This window comes from Epinephelus lanceolatus, chromosome 7 (assembly GCF_041903045.1).
Source record: "Epinephelus lanceolatus isolate andai-2023 chromosome 7, ASM4190304v1, whole genome shotgun sequence".
In the NCBI taxonomy this organism is placed as follows: domain Eukaryota; kingdom Metazoa; phylum Chordata; class Actinopteri; order Perciformes; family Serranidae; genus Epinephelus; species Epinephelus lanceolatus.
The window spans coordinates 22,421,957-22,436,095 of NC_135740.1; the positions used below are offsets into that span (position 1 = coordinate 22,421,957).

The 14,139-nt window shown below is 40.0% G+C and overlaps 2 protein-coding genes across 2 annotated transcripts in view; both read left to right on the top strand.

Moving 5' to 3' along the window:
* LOC117260971 (bifunctional heparan sulfate N-deacetylase/N-sulfotransferase 1-like) overlaps positions 1–4,803 on the top strand; it is a 50,076-nt gene extending 45,273 nt beyond the window's left edge. The window contains exons 11-15 of the mRNA XM_033633128.2: positions 969–1,143; positions 2,161–2,331; positions 2,804–2,913; positions 4,011–4,113; positions 4,219–4,803. Coding sequence (XP_033489019.1) covers positions 969–1,143; positions 2,161–2,331; positions 2,804–2,913; positions 4,011–4,113; positions 4,219–4,338 — 679 coding nt within the window. The 3' untranslated portion in view covers positions 4,339–4,803. The remainder of the gene's footprint in view (positions 1–968; positions 1,144–2,160; positions 2,332–2,803; positions 2,914–4,010; positions 4,114–4,218) is intronic.
* A 2,859-nt stretch (positions 4,804–7,662) lies between these two features.
* On the top strand, positions 7,663–13,148 carry cd74a (CD74 molecule, major histocompatibility complex, class II invariant chain a). Its single transcript, XM_033633845.2, has 9 exons — positions 7,663–7,895; positions 9,116–9,285; positions 9,753–9,853; positions 10,019–10,072; positions 10,150–10,236; positions 10,342–10,420; positions 11,731–11,931; positions 12,045–12,110; positions 12,225–13,148. Exons 1-9 carry the CDS (start codon positions 7,807–7,809, stop codon positions 12,236–12,238), a joined length of 861 nt encoding a protein of 286 aa, XP_033489736.1. The 5' UTR covers positions 7,663–7,806; the 3' UTR covers positions 12,239–13,148.
* Positions 13,149–14,139: the final 991 nt, after the last annotated feature.

Genomic DNA, 14,139 nt, shown 5'->3' on the forward strand with positions numbered 1-14,139 from the left:
TGTAGGTGTGTATACAGATAATGAATGACAAATACATCTTCATAGGAGAAGGTATAAATGCTGATAAATACTGTACTTTAATAAACATGTAATTGTTAAAATTAAGAGTCCTGCTAAAAACCATTTATTCAATGTTTGCATACTGCTTATAATATAATTATTATAATATTAATATAATATAATTTATAATATAATATAATATTAATATTATAAAGTAATATTAATATTATATAATTTATAATTATAAATGCTACATATGGGGGCTTGAAGTGTTTCAGATGGAGGAAAGATGCACTCCACAAATGCAAATAATTATGTTTGTTAAAGTTAGTAATTGCTACAGTAAAATGTAAATATACAGGCAACACATTTCCATATCCTTATGCAATAATGTGGGTGAAGTATTGTGCAGAGCATTTAAAGATACAAAAACAAGAAATAGCAATTAAAAACATTATAGTTTATTCTGACTTTCTCGTTAAATGTCAAACCCCAAGATGGTCGCGGTGTTTTTATTCAATGCAAATTAAATCAAGAATCAAAATGCAAATGATGCCAAGAACACAACAACAAATACACTCATTAGTGAAATTCCTACGAGCGAGACCAGCACCACTGTTAACACCTATTTAGCTTGAAATCCACTGTTTTGAGTTTCCTGTAGGTTTAATTGATTTAAAATCTGCATCAATGAGCGGCTTCATGCATCAGAGCACAAAGAGTCCAACACAAAATTTACTTGGCAGGCTCGATATTTATGTGAGTGGGCTGCCCAAATATTAACATTGTACGTGCCGCTAGATGTTTTTTCTTCTTTTTTTTTTGTATGCGAGGTGACAAGCTGTTGCACATGGTCGATCACCCACACAGCGCACAGAGAAACCGTCCTTATCTACACAGAGCAAATATGACCAGATCAACCACGGCTGCTCGTAACACTGTGTGTGTTTGTGTTTGCTGTGCCGCAGGTATATGGAGTATTTCCCTCTGCCCTCTAACACCAGTTCAGACTACTACTTTGAGAAGAGTGCCAACTACTTTGACTCCGAGGTGGCTGCTCAGAGGGCTGCAGCTCTCCTGCCCAAAGCCAAGATCATCACCATCCTCATCAACCCAGCGGACAGAGCTTACTCTTGGTACCAGGTATGTCACAGGAGACCCTAAACTAGACTTACAACTCGTAATGAAAAGTGTGTTAACTCTTAAAAGTGTGTCATTTCACACCACCCACTCCTCTTGTGATCTATGTACAGGCACATTTTAATAAAGGCCACTATTACATCACTAGTAGGGCTGTACCAAAGAGTTTGAAGCTTAATTCGTTATGTTGTGCAGCTTTATTGTTGCATGTCTATTCACTGTTGAAACCTGACATTCCTGCACAGTTGCAGATGAAGATTAGGCTACACTTATATTATTAGTATTGTACTATTTGTAGAATCAGATTTCAGTGGTTTCTGACTCATGTAATCCAAACATTTCCAGTAACTCCAGAGTGTTTTAAAGTCCAAAAGTCAAAATTAATTGAAAAAGACAGATGTGATCATTTTCAGAATTATTAACATGTTTTTATTTAATGAAATATTCTGCTTCGATTTGTATTTTTTGGGGAATTAAGCCTTTCAAAAACAACATTTTCACTGCTGTCAGAGAACACTTTGCTCTCGCTCTTGTCGCACACAAAAGGAGGCACGCACCTGAATTAACAGAGCGGTCTGGCAGCAACATAACAGCATCATAAATTACATTTCTATAATCACAATAACAAAAAATGTATTTTCGCTCTAACCTTACCAAAGTAAATTACTTAAGCCGTTAAAAAAAGGATCATACTATGTATCTGTTTTTGCTTGCCGCTCCACACTTCATTAAGACGTCATCGTTTTCATACCGACACCAACTGTAGAGCCTGACTCATTTAATCCAATGAATCACTTCATTCAAATTGAGGATTTTGTTTGAGGATTTTAAAAAAGGTTTATGATTTAGGTTGATGATGTCATAATAAAATGACAACAGGCATTCAAAGCATTCGAAAACCTCAAAAGAAGCTTTGAATGTAAAAAAAGAAAAAAAAAAGAAAAAAAAAAAGACATTTGGTACAGCCCTAATAATTAGGAGTTTATTTTAGACTTACCCTCCTCACTTCTCTTCACCCAGCACCAAAGAGCCCACGATGACCCGGTGGCACTGAAATACTCCTTCCACGACGTCATCACCGCAGGCCATGACGCGCCAGTCAAACTACGGGTCCTCCAGAATCGATGTCTGGTGCCAGGCTGGTACGCCATTCATCTGGAGCGCTGGCTTAACTACTACCACTCCAGCCAGGTACCGCGGGTGTATTCATGCACATAGTGGTGGGCTGTCCGCAGTAAATGAACCAATGTGAAGTATTTCGGAGCAGCCAAGTAAGCGCCAGTGGGATGTGAAAACTTCCCCCCTGTGTAAAGTGAGCTTTATGGGTGGCTAGCAGGTTTTGGGTTTGGGGTAAAGGAGGCTTGTGTGTTAAATCCACTTGACCTTGAGAGACAGGAGCTGCCCTTTAGGGACAGTCTCCGAAAAACAGCTCCTGTTGACCAAATTCATATCTATATATGGTTGTATAGTCTATTAGCAGATAATTTAAGTCAGACTTGAGCTTTTCAGGGAGCCGTTGTGTAATAAAAAAACATTTTCTTAACTAGGAACATTTAAATTTGTAAAATGATCGTGATGATGATGTGATATGATTCGCAGCTGTTACGTACAAGACTGTTCTGTTCCCGTTCTGACATTTGGGTACTGTTTGTGTCTCACCCAGTTGTTAGTCTTGGATGGACAGATGCTGAAGACTGAGCCTGCTTCAATCATGGATAAAATCCAGAAGTATCTGGCCCTGACCAACATCATCAACTACCACAAGATCCTAGCGTGAGTATGGTGCAGTAACTTACAGATTTATTTATAGCTTTAGTCTCTGTAGGTTACATTAGTCGTTGTTTGTCACTTTTTACCACGTGTGTGCAACAAAACCGGTTTCAGACAAGTTGTTTCAGATGTTAAGCAAATAAAAAAAGGCAAATATGTAGGACTTGGTTTTATTCATCAGAGAGGCAGAGTCCGCTTCTGCTCGTTTGCTGTAGAAACCATTAGTCTGTTGTAAGGCTTTCCTGTAGGGGTTTGAGTCCACCTGGGGAACTTTGTTGCTTTGTTCTCTCCCTCGTTTCTGGTCTATTCTCTACGGTGGCTACCTAATAACAGCACAAAATGGCCATAAATAAATACTTTTTTTTAGATGTACCTATAGGAAGGTTGTAATTGGAAACAGTAGATTTGAACCCTAAGTATTCTGTAGTTCACGACAGAGTCCTGCATCAGCACAGGTACTTGCAGGTATGTGACCAGTGATCCACAAAGAAGGTGATTAGTAGGTGGCATTTTGTCTTCATTTTATTTTATTTATTTATTTTATTATTTTATTTATCCGGGTTCAGTTCTGTGGTAAAGAAGGAAAATGTAGATCAGATCGTGGGTGTTGAATGATGATTACATTGAAATAAAATGCAAATAATAATCTTGATGTCTTAATGATTTAATCCTCTGACTGCTGACTTGTCGTGATAGTGCTGTCTTCGGAGCCAGCTGGAATATGAGAGCTGCTTCAATTAGGTGCAGTACCAACAGGCACATTAACTGTAGAGATGTGCTGCACAATATTATGAGAATAAGATAAATATATTTATTTGAATTGTATTTGCATCGTTTCACATGTAAAAAATGTCCCAAAATGATCAATTTAAACATGCTGCTGAACCATATTATTTCAACACAGTCATTGTAGGATTTGCGGTTTCAGGTCGGTGAGCGGATCTTGTTTCGGCAGGTTAGGTCAGGTTGCAGAGCTAACATATGTAAGGGTGGCAGGGCAGGGGCAGTATTACTTGTAGTGGAGGTTCAGGAGCAGGACCTGAAAATCAGACCTGTGGACTCTGGTTCACGGTACATTATTATGTGTCTACTGTGTATAGGTTTGACCCTAAGAAAGGCTTCTGGTGTCAGCTGCTGGAGGGAGGAAAGACCAAGTGTTTGGGAAAGAGTAAAGGGCGCAGGTACCCTGACATGGACCCTGAGGTATGATCATCTACCTGACATCTGGCCATCATACTTTTAATTTTCACAATTGCAGAGTATTTTTTTTAGCTCTAATTCCATCTTACCTCCTTGTGTCTCCTCCAGTCCCAGAGTGTCCTCAGGGAGTACTATAGGGATCACAACATTGAGCTGTCCAAGCTGCTCTACAGGATGGGTCAGCCGCTGCCCAGCTGGCTCCGAGAAGAGCTGGTCCACACCAGGTAGCAGCACCACAGGGGGGAGACCACAGCTCCACACACTGAACCACTGCTCCACCCTGCTGGGGGGGGGGACTCTGGCCGAGTGGCCTGAAATATTGAAGATCCCACATAGTTTTGAACGAGACTGAAATAAATCAAGAACCAGAACTCAAAACTTAACTGTGATCTTCCTCAAACAAACAGGGACTCTGAGGACGGTGAGCAAGAAGAGAGCGTAGTTGTTTTCAGATAGCGCTACCCTCTCTCCCTGAGCTTCGAGATGCTGTTACTCCCCTGCAGGACAAACCAGGACAATGGACGCCGTAACGCCGGCCTCCGCTGTGTCTTGCAGAAGAAGGAAAGGCTCAGCGATGCGCAGGAGGGACCTTCAGTGTTTGATAATCACATCCCTGCTCTCCGTAATCAAACCTTCTCTTCTTCGCATGAACTTCATCTTGAAAAATCAAAAGGAAGGAAAAAAAAAAAACATCTGAAGCTTGAGCAGTCTTCATCGTTTCAGCTCTGGGAAAACAAGTGGAAGAGATGAACAGCATCACCTGTGTCTCCAGCTGTGAGTTTCGGTGTTTGGCGCACATTTAAACAGGCGACATAACATTGAATAAAATGGATGAGAGCCTGACTGACAGAGAGACATTGGTTGCAAATGCCTTTGACGTAAGTTAAGTGTTTCTAAGTGTTGGTATGAGAGGAGAACGGGACATCTGGAGTCTTGACTCAGGCTGCATGTTGTAGCCTCACTCGATAGGCCTTGGTAGAATCTAGTTATCGCATTTACAAGTGCCCAGGACAGAATCTTCATTAAAATATTACCATGTGGACTTTTGAGGGTTCTTTTTTTTTTTTTTTTTTTTTGGTTAAAGTTTTATGTTTTCTCAGACTTTGTTTTAACGTTTCTATAATGCTGATGGCAATGCATTATTGTAGAATGTACCAAAACTAAACCATATTAGCTCAGTTTTCTTTCATATAGGCCAGGTGTACAGAAGACTGATTTGTGTAAACTGTTCGGCTCAGCCTCCTCCGTAGTCAGTTCCATGACCATTAAAGCGGCTCAAGCAGGAACAGCGGGATAGATGTTGAAAGCACAATATTTAAGGCACTCAAGTGAACATGGATTCTGAACATACAGGTTACTGGAAAGCACACTAACACAATGCATCCTACTACAATCTGTGAAGAAGATCATAAGCTAGCTACTGTATGTTTAGTTCCGCACTCTGGTCGTAGAGATTCACATAGTGTACAGAACAAGATTGTGCATTTCAAATCTGTTTTTCAGCATTGGCTTTTATTTGTCGAAACTGTATATTTTGTCTTATAATTTTGTTTTTATTTCATTTATTAGATGAGTTTTAAGGGTTTTTTTTGGGGGGGGGGGGGTGGAGGAAAAAAAACAAGCTGTCTCTGGGAAAAAGTTGCCAGGCAAACCAACAGTATGCCCAGTGAGACCACACAAGACGTTTGGTTGTTGGTCAAGGTGTTACCACTGCAACTAGATGTCAAGCATAGATAACAAAAAGCTGCTCTTACTGCAATAGTTTTGTACAATGTTCTGATGTAATAACAATGCACATGTTGGTCCTTTATTTCCTGACTTTGTAATGTACATAATAGGTACGCAACCCTCGGTAGACCTAAATTATTGAATGTGTTTGGGTTTACACTCTCCATCAGCCCATTCCCATAGTGTGAAATGTCAGTGCTGTACTGAGGGGAGGTCGGGTCACGTCATTGTGCGGAGGTGTGTCGCTAAGATTGTTTCCTCTCATGTCCTCTCACTGCCAACTATTGTACACAGGTACTGAGTCTCTCCATATAAAGTATTAAGTGATAACACATAACAGCAATGATGGTACTAATCTCCTGGACTGTATGATAAAGATTTGTAATTGTTGTCAATAATTTTTACAGTGTAACTAATATTGTCGGTGCTTTTTAATTTGCAAATAAAACACCACTGTATTTTTCAGTAGTTGGATCTTTTTTTCCATTCTTTTCTTAGTTGAATTTCTACCTGTTTATTATAATATGGAATATCTTTACTGTCATTGTACATGTACAGAAATGAATGCAACCTCCTCAGTGCTAATATAAGTAAAAAAAGAGCTTATAGAAGCAAACTATATTGTAAAAAAATACAAGTAAAACAGTCACACACACGCAGGGTGTTCAGCCTGTTGCGCAAATCGAAATGTGTTACACTCAAGCATACTTCCACAGTCAAACCTTGCATTTATTCAGTTATTGCTTTTGGATAAAAGCTGTTTGTCCTTGTTTTTACCGTCCTGTATCTCCTGCCCGAGGGCAGCAGTTCAAACAGATGCTGTCCTGGGTCACATCGGTCCTTCAGAATGTTCTGGGCTTTTTTCGAGGCAGCAGGAACTGTACAGCTCTTCCATGAAGGGGAGAGGACAGCCGATAAACGTTTGTATAATTGAGTGTCACTCTGAATTCAGAGCAAGCAGGTTCTCTTTGTGCAGAGATTTCTAGAAACGTGCGTCGCCGTCTGGCTTGAACCTGGCTTGAAAAAACAAGATTGCTTGGTCTTTTGGTTTCACTTCACAATGAGGAACTTTCAAGAAGCAAATGACCCAAATCTCTTTCAAAATTACACAGTTCAGCAGCAAAATATACTTCTGATGTTTCACCTAGCCCAAGGTGGACTTAGATGTTGCTCATGTGTTTTAAATTTCAATTCTGTGTTTGGGAAAACACCAAAATGTACCAAGGGAGCAGTCAGCCCATGTTGCTCCAGGAAGTATACAGGGGCCAACATAAATAAAGGTGTTGCAGTGAGAAATAATGCTGAATAGCAGAAGTAAAAATACTTAACACAGTTCATGTTTGCATAGTTAATACTGATGAATGTTTCAGAATAAAGGTGCATTTTAGTATCAGTAGATATGTGTTGCTCTAATACTAATGTACTTTTGATATTCTAGTTTTGCTTTACTGTTTGCTTATTTTTATTTCACTATAAAGCACTTGATAACTTTGCTAATAGGAAAAGCACTTTACAAATGAAGTTTATTCTCTAGTAGAGTATCTCTATTAAGAATTAATACAAGTATAATGCTACTAAAAATATGATTAATGGGTCATTTTTAAACCTACATTTATTAAAAAGACCATGTTAGATCAAAATTGGCAAAAACCATAGATAAAATCATACAGTAGAAATAGTTAGATGAAACTCAGGCCATAAAAACCCAACAATCCTCTCTATCGTCTGCCTCTATCAACAAGTGATGGTGTAATAATCTGACCAATCACAGCTCGCAGCCTCTCTCAGCCTCACTGAGCCACATCCCACTGCGCTTTAAAGACAGGGGGACTTTCCACATCCATTCACCTTTCTGAGGAACCTGTCTGGTACTCCTTCCTCATTTCTGGGACCATTTATCAGCTCCAACCTCCCGGAGTCTCTCCAGTTTGTTGCTTTGAAGAAGTTGAGGAAAATCTTGCAAGACAGATGGCCGAACCTGCAGAAGGTGCTCCCCTGGCCGCTGGGAGTCTGTCGGGCAGCGAAGAAGTCCTTGTTCTTCCTGCAGCACCCAGAGGGTGAGAGGAACCTGTCTTATGAATTTATACTCAAAACAACAGCTGTTTGCTCAGTGGTGGCTCCAAATGCTAATCTCTGCTCTCACTGCTCATTAAAATGAGCACAAAATAATCACAATTAAAACTTTGTGAAGTTTAGTAGCTAATATACAGAAATAACTCTTTTTTTAAATTGTGCTTATATATTTTGTTATTCCTTAATGATATGATACTGAAGTCTAATGTTTTCTTTGCATCTCATAAGTGCTTTCCAATATTTTACATGTTAACACACTGTTTTTGCATTAAATGTATTTCAAAGCATCTTCAGCAACCCTCAGTTGGACTCTTTTACAGAAGACATCTGCCTAGCAACTATTGATGCTGTCATACCATTGGTTGATAATTTACCACAAAGAAAAACATTAGCCAGCGTTCAACATTTCAGCATAAAAATATACATAATTCATGAGTGTTACAACTTAACAGTGTTTTTAATGTATGAAAAAAATGTGAGTGATAAATAAGGTGTGTTGTTTACCTCACATCACTGACTGTTTTATTTTTCTGCAGGCCTATTTCAATCATCAATTAATAATAATAGTCTATTAAGATAAATTAGAGCTAACAGACTAATATTTTACTTTAAAAAAACAATTAGATACTGTTTCATGACATTGTTTACATACAGTAGGCAATATGGACTTTGTTTTGTAGTTTCACTTGTAGCAACTATTTATGAAATAAGTAAGTATACAGTTTTGACCTACTTATGATGAAAAATAAAGTTTTACACTTGTTTATACCTCTTAAATAAGCTCTAAATAGTTGCTGGATGTACTTCCTCATAACGTCAGGAGAAGTTGTCTGCCTGGTAACAAGTGACGCTCGCATTCCATTGGCTGATTATGAGCAGCTGACTGTATTTTTTTGTCTTCAGGACTTTAAGTAACATTATCATAACTTTGAAGAGATGATTATTTGTTTTTTCTTTTGAATACGTTTAATACCAAAGTTGTTGTTTACATATGGGGCTTTTTTGTGTGCCAAACTCATTTCACATCTGCTTTAAAAATGCCCAAACAGCACTTGAGGAAATCCCCCCAGACAAGTTTAATACCTTGGAAGTTTTTGGATAATTTAACATCTCAATTTTAGTCAGACTTTGGTTTTGTGTGTCATGTAATCCCTTCTCCCCTGCTGCTTTATCCTCGCTTATCATTTTCATTTTTCTCTCTCAGGGGCTCCAACAGCCGTGCCTTGAAGATCGCAGGCCTGACCACCCTAGCATGTCTGCTGCTGGCCAGCCAGGTCTTCACCGCCTACATGGTGTTTGACCAGAAGCAGCAGATCCACTCGCTGCAGAGGAACTCAGACAAACTGGGCCGACAGCTGACCCGCTCATCCCAGGGTAAAAAGAGGCATTACAGTCCGAAATGATCAGGCAGGATGGTCCCAGTAGGGATGTGTCATTAATGAGTAATAGTCTTCGTCAGACGAGGAGGAGGCAGTTGTAGGAATAAGGAGGTGGACAGGGAAGTGAGAGTTTGCTTTAAGGAACTTGAGCTGAGGACAGAGAAATGAAAGTTTTGCTGGTGACTCATAGGGGGAAGAATCGGCTGTTTGCTGTTCTTGTCATGATCTTATCATTCCAAGAAGTGTCACATAGAGTTACCATGATTTTGTATATTAACCAGCATTCAACACATCCGGAGTTGCTGTGATGAAAAGCACTCGTTCTTTTTTAATTAGCTGTTAGTAAAAGTGAACAGATTCTCTTCCCAAATTCATTTTGCACTTTTTTTTTTACACTTTTTTCAGTGCCATTTCTCTTTGTTTTGTTTTTCTTTGCTAATTAATATGCTTTTTTGTTTACAGCCGTGGCCCCAGTGAGGATGCACATGCCCATGAACAGCCTTCCCCTGCTGATGGACTTCGACGCAGATGCTGACACCAAGCCCAAAAAGACACCCCTGACTGTAGGTTCACACCTGCCTCCTGGGAATAAAAATCTTTTAGCTCTCTGTGGCAACAAACTTGTTTCAGACTTACAATATTTTCCTGGATAGCTTATAAAAAATAAGTACATTTCAACATGAATTTAATATACTGAATTATTTGACTCCTCTGTTCCCTCTCATCAGAAACTGAAGGAGGCTGTTGTCAGTGTGGAGGCACAGCTGAAGGAGCTCCTTCAGGTATGCTGCACTCCGCATCCTGTTTGTCCTCTCATTACTGATGTTGTGTTGTCACTAAGCTCTGGTTATGTTCGCAGGAGGACTCTCAGCTGCCGGAGTTCAACGAGACCTTCCTGGCCAACCTGCAGGGCATGAAGCAGCACGTGAATGAGACCGACTGGAAGGTAAGGGCTCACGCGCATTTGCATGGACACTACTGAAACTAAGAAAGAAATAAATAGAATTAGTCAGTGATATTTTTTGTTCTTTTTACATTTTGTATTGTGCAGAGCTTTGAGTCCTGGATGCGTTACTGGCTGATCTTCCAGATGGCCCAGAAGACGCCTGCTCCCCCAACAGCTGAACCAAGTTAGTGCAACTTTCTTTCCTTTACACTGGAGTGTGTTGTTCAAGCTTGGGTGAGCTACTGGTAATAGAAATCATTGTAGCATGATGTCATCGTCTAGCCTACAATGCTGTGTTTCTAATAAACAATAAGTCAACTGAGACAAGTCTTTGGATTTTAATACTTAGGGCCCATAGAAGTATGAATAGATAGAAAATAAGGGTCCTTTTTGCCGGAGGACCCAATGACATTTGCTCCTGTGGCAGATATCGACATATCGGCTGAACAGAGATGAAATGCGGATGGTGGTTGTAGACTGGCAGTTGCTGCAATATTTCCAAACGGGGGCAGAGGCATTTTTCTTTAAAGTAGTCCTGTAACGTTATCCCCACCACTTGAAACTGCCATCTCTCAGCTCAGCCACCTGTTCCACCAGTAGAGACTGACCTCTGGTGGTGCGTGTCATGTATTACAACACATCGCCTAATACAGCATCTCTGTATCAGTTTAATAGAGAGAGGAGCATGTGCATTTTTAACTGTATTGAAAATCATACTTGCATGATTTCTGAATACCTTGGTTTACTATAATATCTTGATACCACCCAAGCCTAGTGTGGCTGATGTTTTAATCCAGACTGGGGCTGTGACAGTGGCTGCTGGTTTTCTTACGCTCCCAATAAAGGCAGTAAGGACCATGGCTCTAATATGTCACTTGATGTAAGATAGATCTGAGCAAAAATAGAGTCTGGCCATCAGGATTTTACCAGATGCATACCAGAGGCTTGTTTAAGATAACTTTTACCATAGCTCTTATTATTTTGGTGTAGAAAGGTTAACAGTTGCCTTCAGGATATTGTTTTTGCTACTGTTAGCGAGTTTTAGGAGCGTTTATAAAAGAGGTTGTTATGTCTTGCAAAGGGTGAAACCATCTCTCTTATCACAAGTGTTATCTGCTACACAGGACAGGGTGTAACTTGAAACAAAGATTTAGCCTTGCTTTGAAGGAACAGTTTGACATTTGGGGAAATGGGCGGGGATAATGTTGTTGCTTTTGTTAACCTTAAACACAGCGCTTTCGGTGCACCAGTAAGCAAAGTGAGCTTTAACGTGTGTAGGTGCATTTTGTTACCTTTGCTATGTTAAGCTAAGCGGCTGTAGCTTTGCATGAATTGAACAGATAGACTGGTATCGATCTTCTCATCTAACTCTTGGCAAGAAAGCAAATAAGTGTGTATCCCCAAAATCACTCCTACTTTTAATTTGCCACAGTCACCAGTTATTAACACCAAACAACCCATTAACATCCCAGTGTTCTCCACTCTTTCCCTCAGCCTCTGCACCTCTGACCAAATGCCAGCAGGAGGCAGCACCCGGACCCTCCAAGATCGGTTCCTACAAGCCCCAGTGTGACGAGCAGGGCCGCTACAAGCCCATGCAGTGCTGGCACGCCACCGGCTTCTGCTGGTGTGTGGACGAGTTTGGCACTGTCATCGAGGGCACCCGCATGCGCGGCCGCCCTGACTGTCAGAGAGGTAAAAGACACAGATTAAAGGACTTTTGATTCAAAGGTGCATCTGTAGCTTTCCATGCTCAGCTGTCGTGGATGATTACTCTAATTACTTTTTTTTTCCCCTGTTCATTTTAGCCTCACTGTATCCTCGCCGCGTGATGCTTGCACCCAGGCTGATGCAGAAGACCCTCAGCCTTGATGGTAAGTGCTTCAAATTTAGATTTTTTTTAGTGGATTCATAGTTTGGATATTTATTGACAAGCTTTTGTTGGTTGCCACACGTCCTCACATGTTGTGTTTTTCTTTTTTTTCCAGATGATACAAACTAATAAAGCACTGGATGTTTGCTTTCATCAAGCTTCGCAGAAATGAGAAACTAGGTATTTTCAGCTGGGTACAGACAGTTGGTAAATGCTGTGACTCCCGATCAGTTAGTGGACTTCGATGTAATCTTTTGATTTTCACCATTTTGCTGGCTGCTTTAAATCAAATCAGTAGAGACCTGTTACAGTTTATTGCTTTTAATTTTTTGTTTCATAACAGACAATCTTGGGGTGTTCTCATTGACATTTTAAACTAGATACATCAACTATGGTATATTAAGGTATGTGTGTTAAATGTATTTGTCTTGAAAGAAAGCTTTAAGGGTCGGTTCACCCAAATTACATATCTACTCCCTCACCTCTACCAGTCTACAGACATGGAAGTTGTTCAGGTTTGAAGATAGCGTCTCTGATTAGTCTGCTCCCAACCCACAACAATGGAAGTAAATGGAGGTTTGTTTGTGGTGCTCACAGCTTTGACAAATATTTAAAAATATAACCAGCCAGACTCTTTACAGAGTCAATGTCCTGTGTGACTCTGATAATCCACAGACCACAGTGGGAACAGTTTTCATTCGAACTATTTCTCTGATAGAAAGTAGTTCCAACAAAAACTGTTGACAGTGAAGTCTGTTGATTATTCAGAGTGACAAAGGACATTGTTTCTGGAAGGAGTCTGACTGTTTACATTTTTTAAAGTGTTTGCCAAAGCTGTGAGCACCACAAAGAAGCCTCAGTTAAATAAAACTCAAACTCTGGCAAGATATTTATGGCTTTAGTGAGAAAATATTGTATTTTGTTTTGCCTTTTGTAATTTGGGTGAACCGACCGTTTAAAGCCTGTGAACGTTGGAGGATGTGACTTTTCTATGAAGATGTTTGTGTTAAGAAGGCTAAATAAAGTTTTCCTAACAACACTGTTTGCCTTATTATACATATATGTTCAACCCCTGGTCATGTTACGTCAAATAATTGTTGAAGCTATAGACGAATAAGGCCTAAATAAATCTGATTAGATGCACTGATGCTGCTCACTTAGTCCTGGATTTTCTGCCATCTGTTTCTGGTTTTAAAGGGACATTTCACCACCAAAACAAAAATACATATTTTTCCTTTTACCTGTAGTGCTTTTTTGGTCTAGACTGTTTTGGTGTGAGTTGCTGAGTGTTTGAGATATTGGATGTAGAGATGTCTGCTTTGTCTTGAATATAAGGGAACCAGATGGCACTCAGCTTGTGGTGCTCAAAGCATGAAAAAATACATTTGAAAAACTCAACAACAATGTCTCTTTGCAGAAACCATGACCCGGTTATTCAAGATAATCCACATACCTTGTTGTGAGTAGTTATGTAGGAACCAGATTCCTTCTACTGAACCACACCTGCCAAATGTATCAACATGCAACAGGAACCTGCATCTACTCATGGACAGGAAGCACTCGCTTTTGATTATGCACCATACAAACACCAATGCCGTCCTCGGCTGAGCTGTAACGTTAGCTAGCTCAGAGGGTGCTAGGTGAGCTAATAATAGATGCACACTTCCTTCTGTGATACAGTTGGTGGGTGTAGTTAGGTAGAAAGAAAAAGTTGTACATTTAACTGCTCACAACAAGGTCTGTGGATTATCTTGAGTAACAAATGTATAGTTTGGCACTTGGAGCACCACAAGCCGAGTGCCATCTAGTTCCATTATATTCAAGACAAAGCAGACATCTCTACGGCCGATACCTCCAACACTCTGCAACTCGCACCAAAACAATCTAGACTGATAAATAGCACTACAAGTAAAAGGAAGAATATGTATTTTATATGTGGGGGAGAACTGTCCCTTTATGGCAGCTGTTTCAATAGCTCATTTATTTAATCATCCTTTAGTCCTTGAGCTTTTATTCTCCCTCCCTCTTTC

Bases quoted from the DNA above. Each gene is read 5' to 3' on its own strand.
- cd74a (XM_033633845.2), top strand. From the start codon at position 7,807: ATGGCCGAACCTGCAGAAGGTGCTCCCCTGGCCGCTGGGAGTCTGTCG. The intron at 7,896-9,115 runs GTGAGAGGAACC...TTTCTCTCTCAG, and splicing joins CTTCCTGCAGCACCCAGAGG to GGGCTCCAACAGCCGTGCCT. The intron at 11,932-12,044 runs GTAAAAGACACA...TGTTCATTTTAG, and splicing joins CCGCCCTGACTGTCAGAGAG to CCTCACTGTATCCTCGCCGC.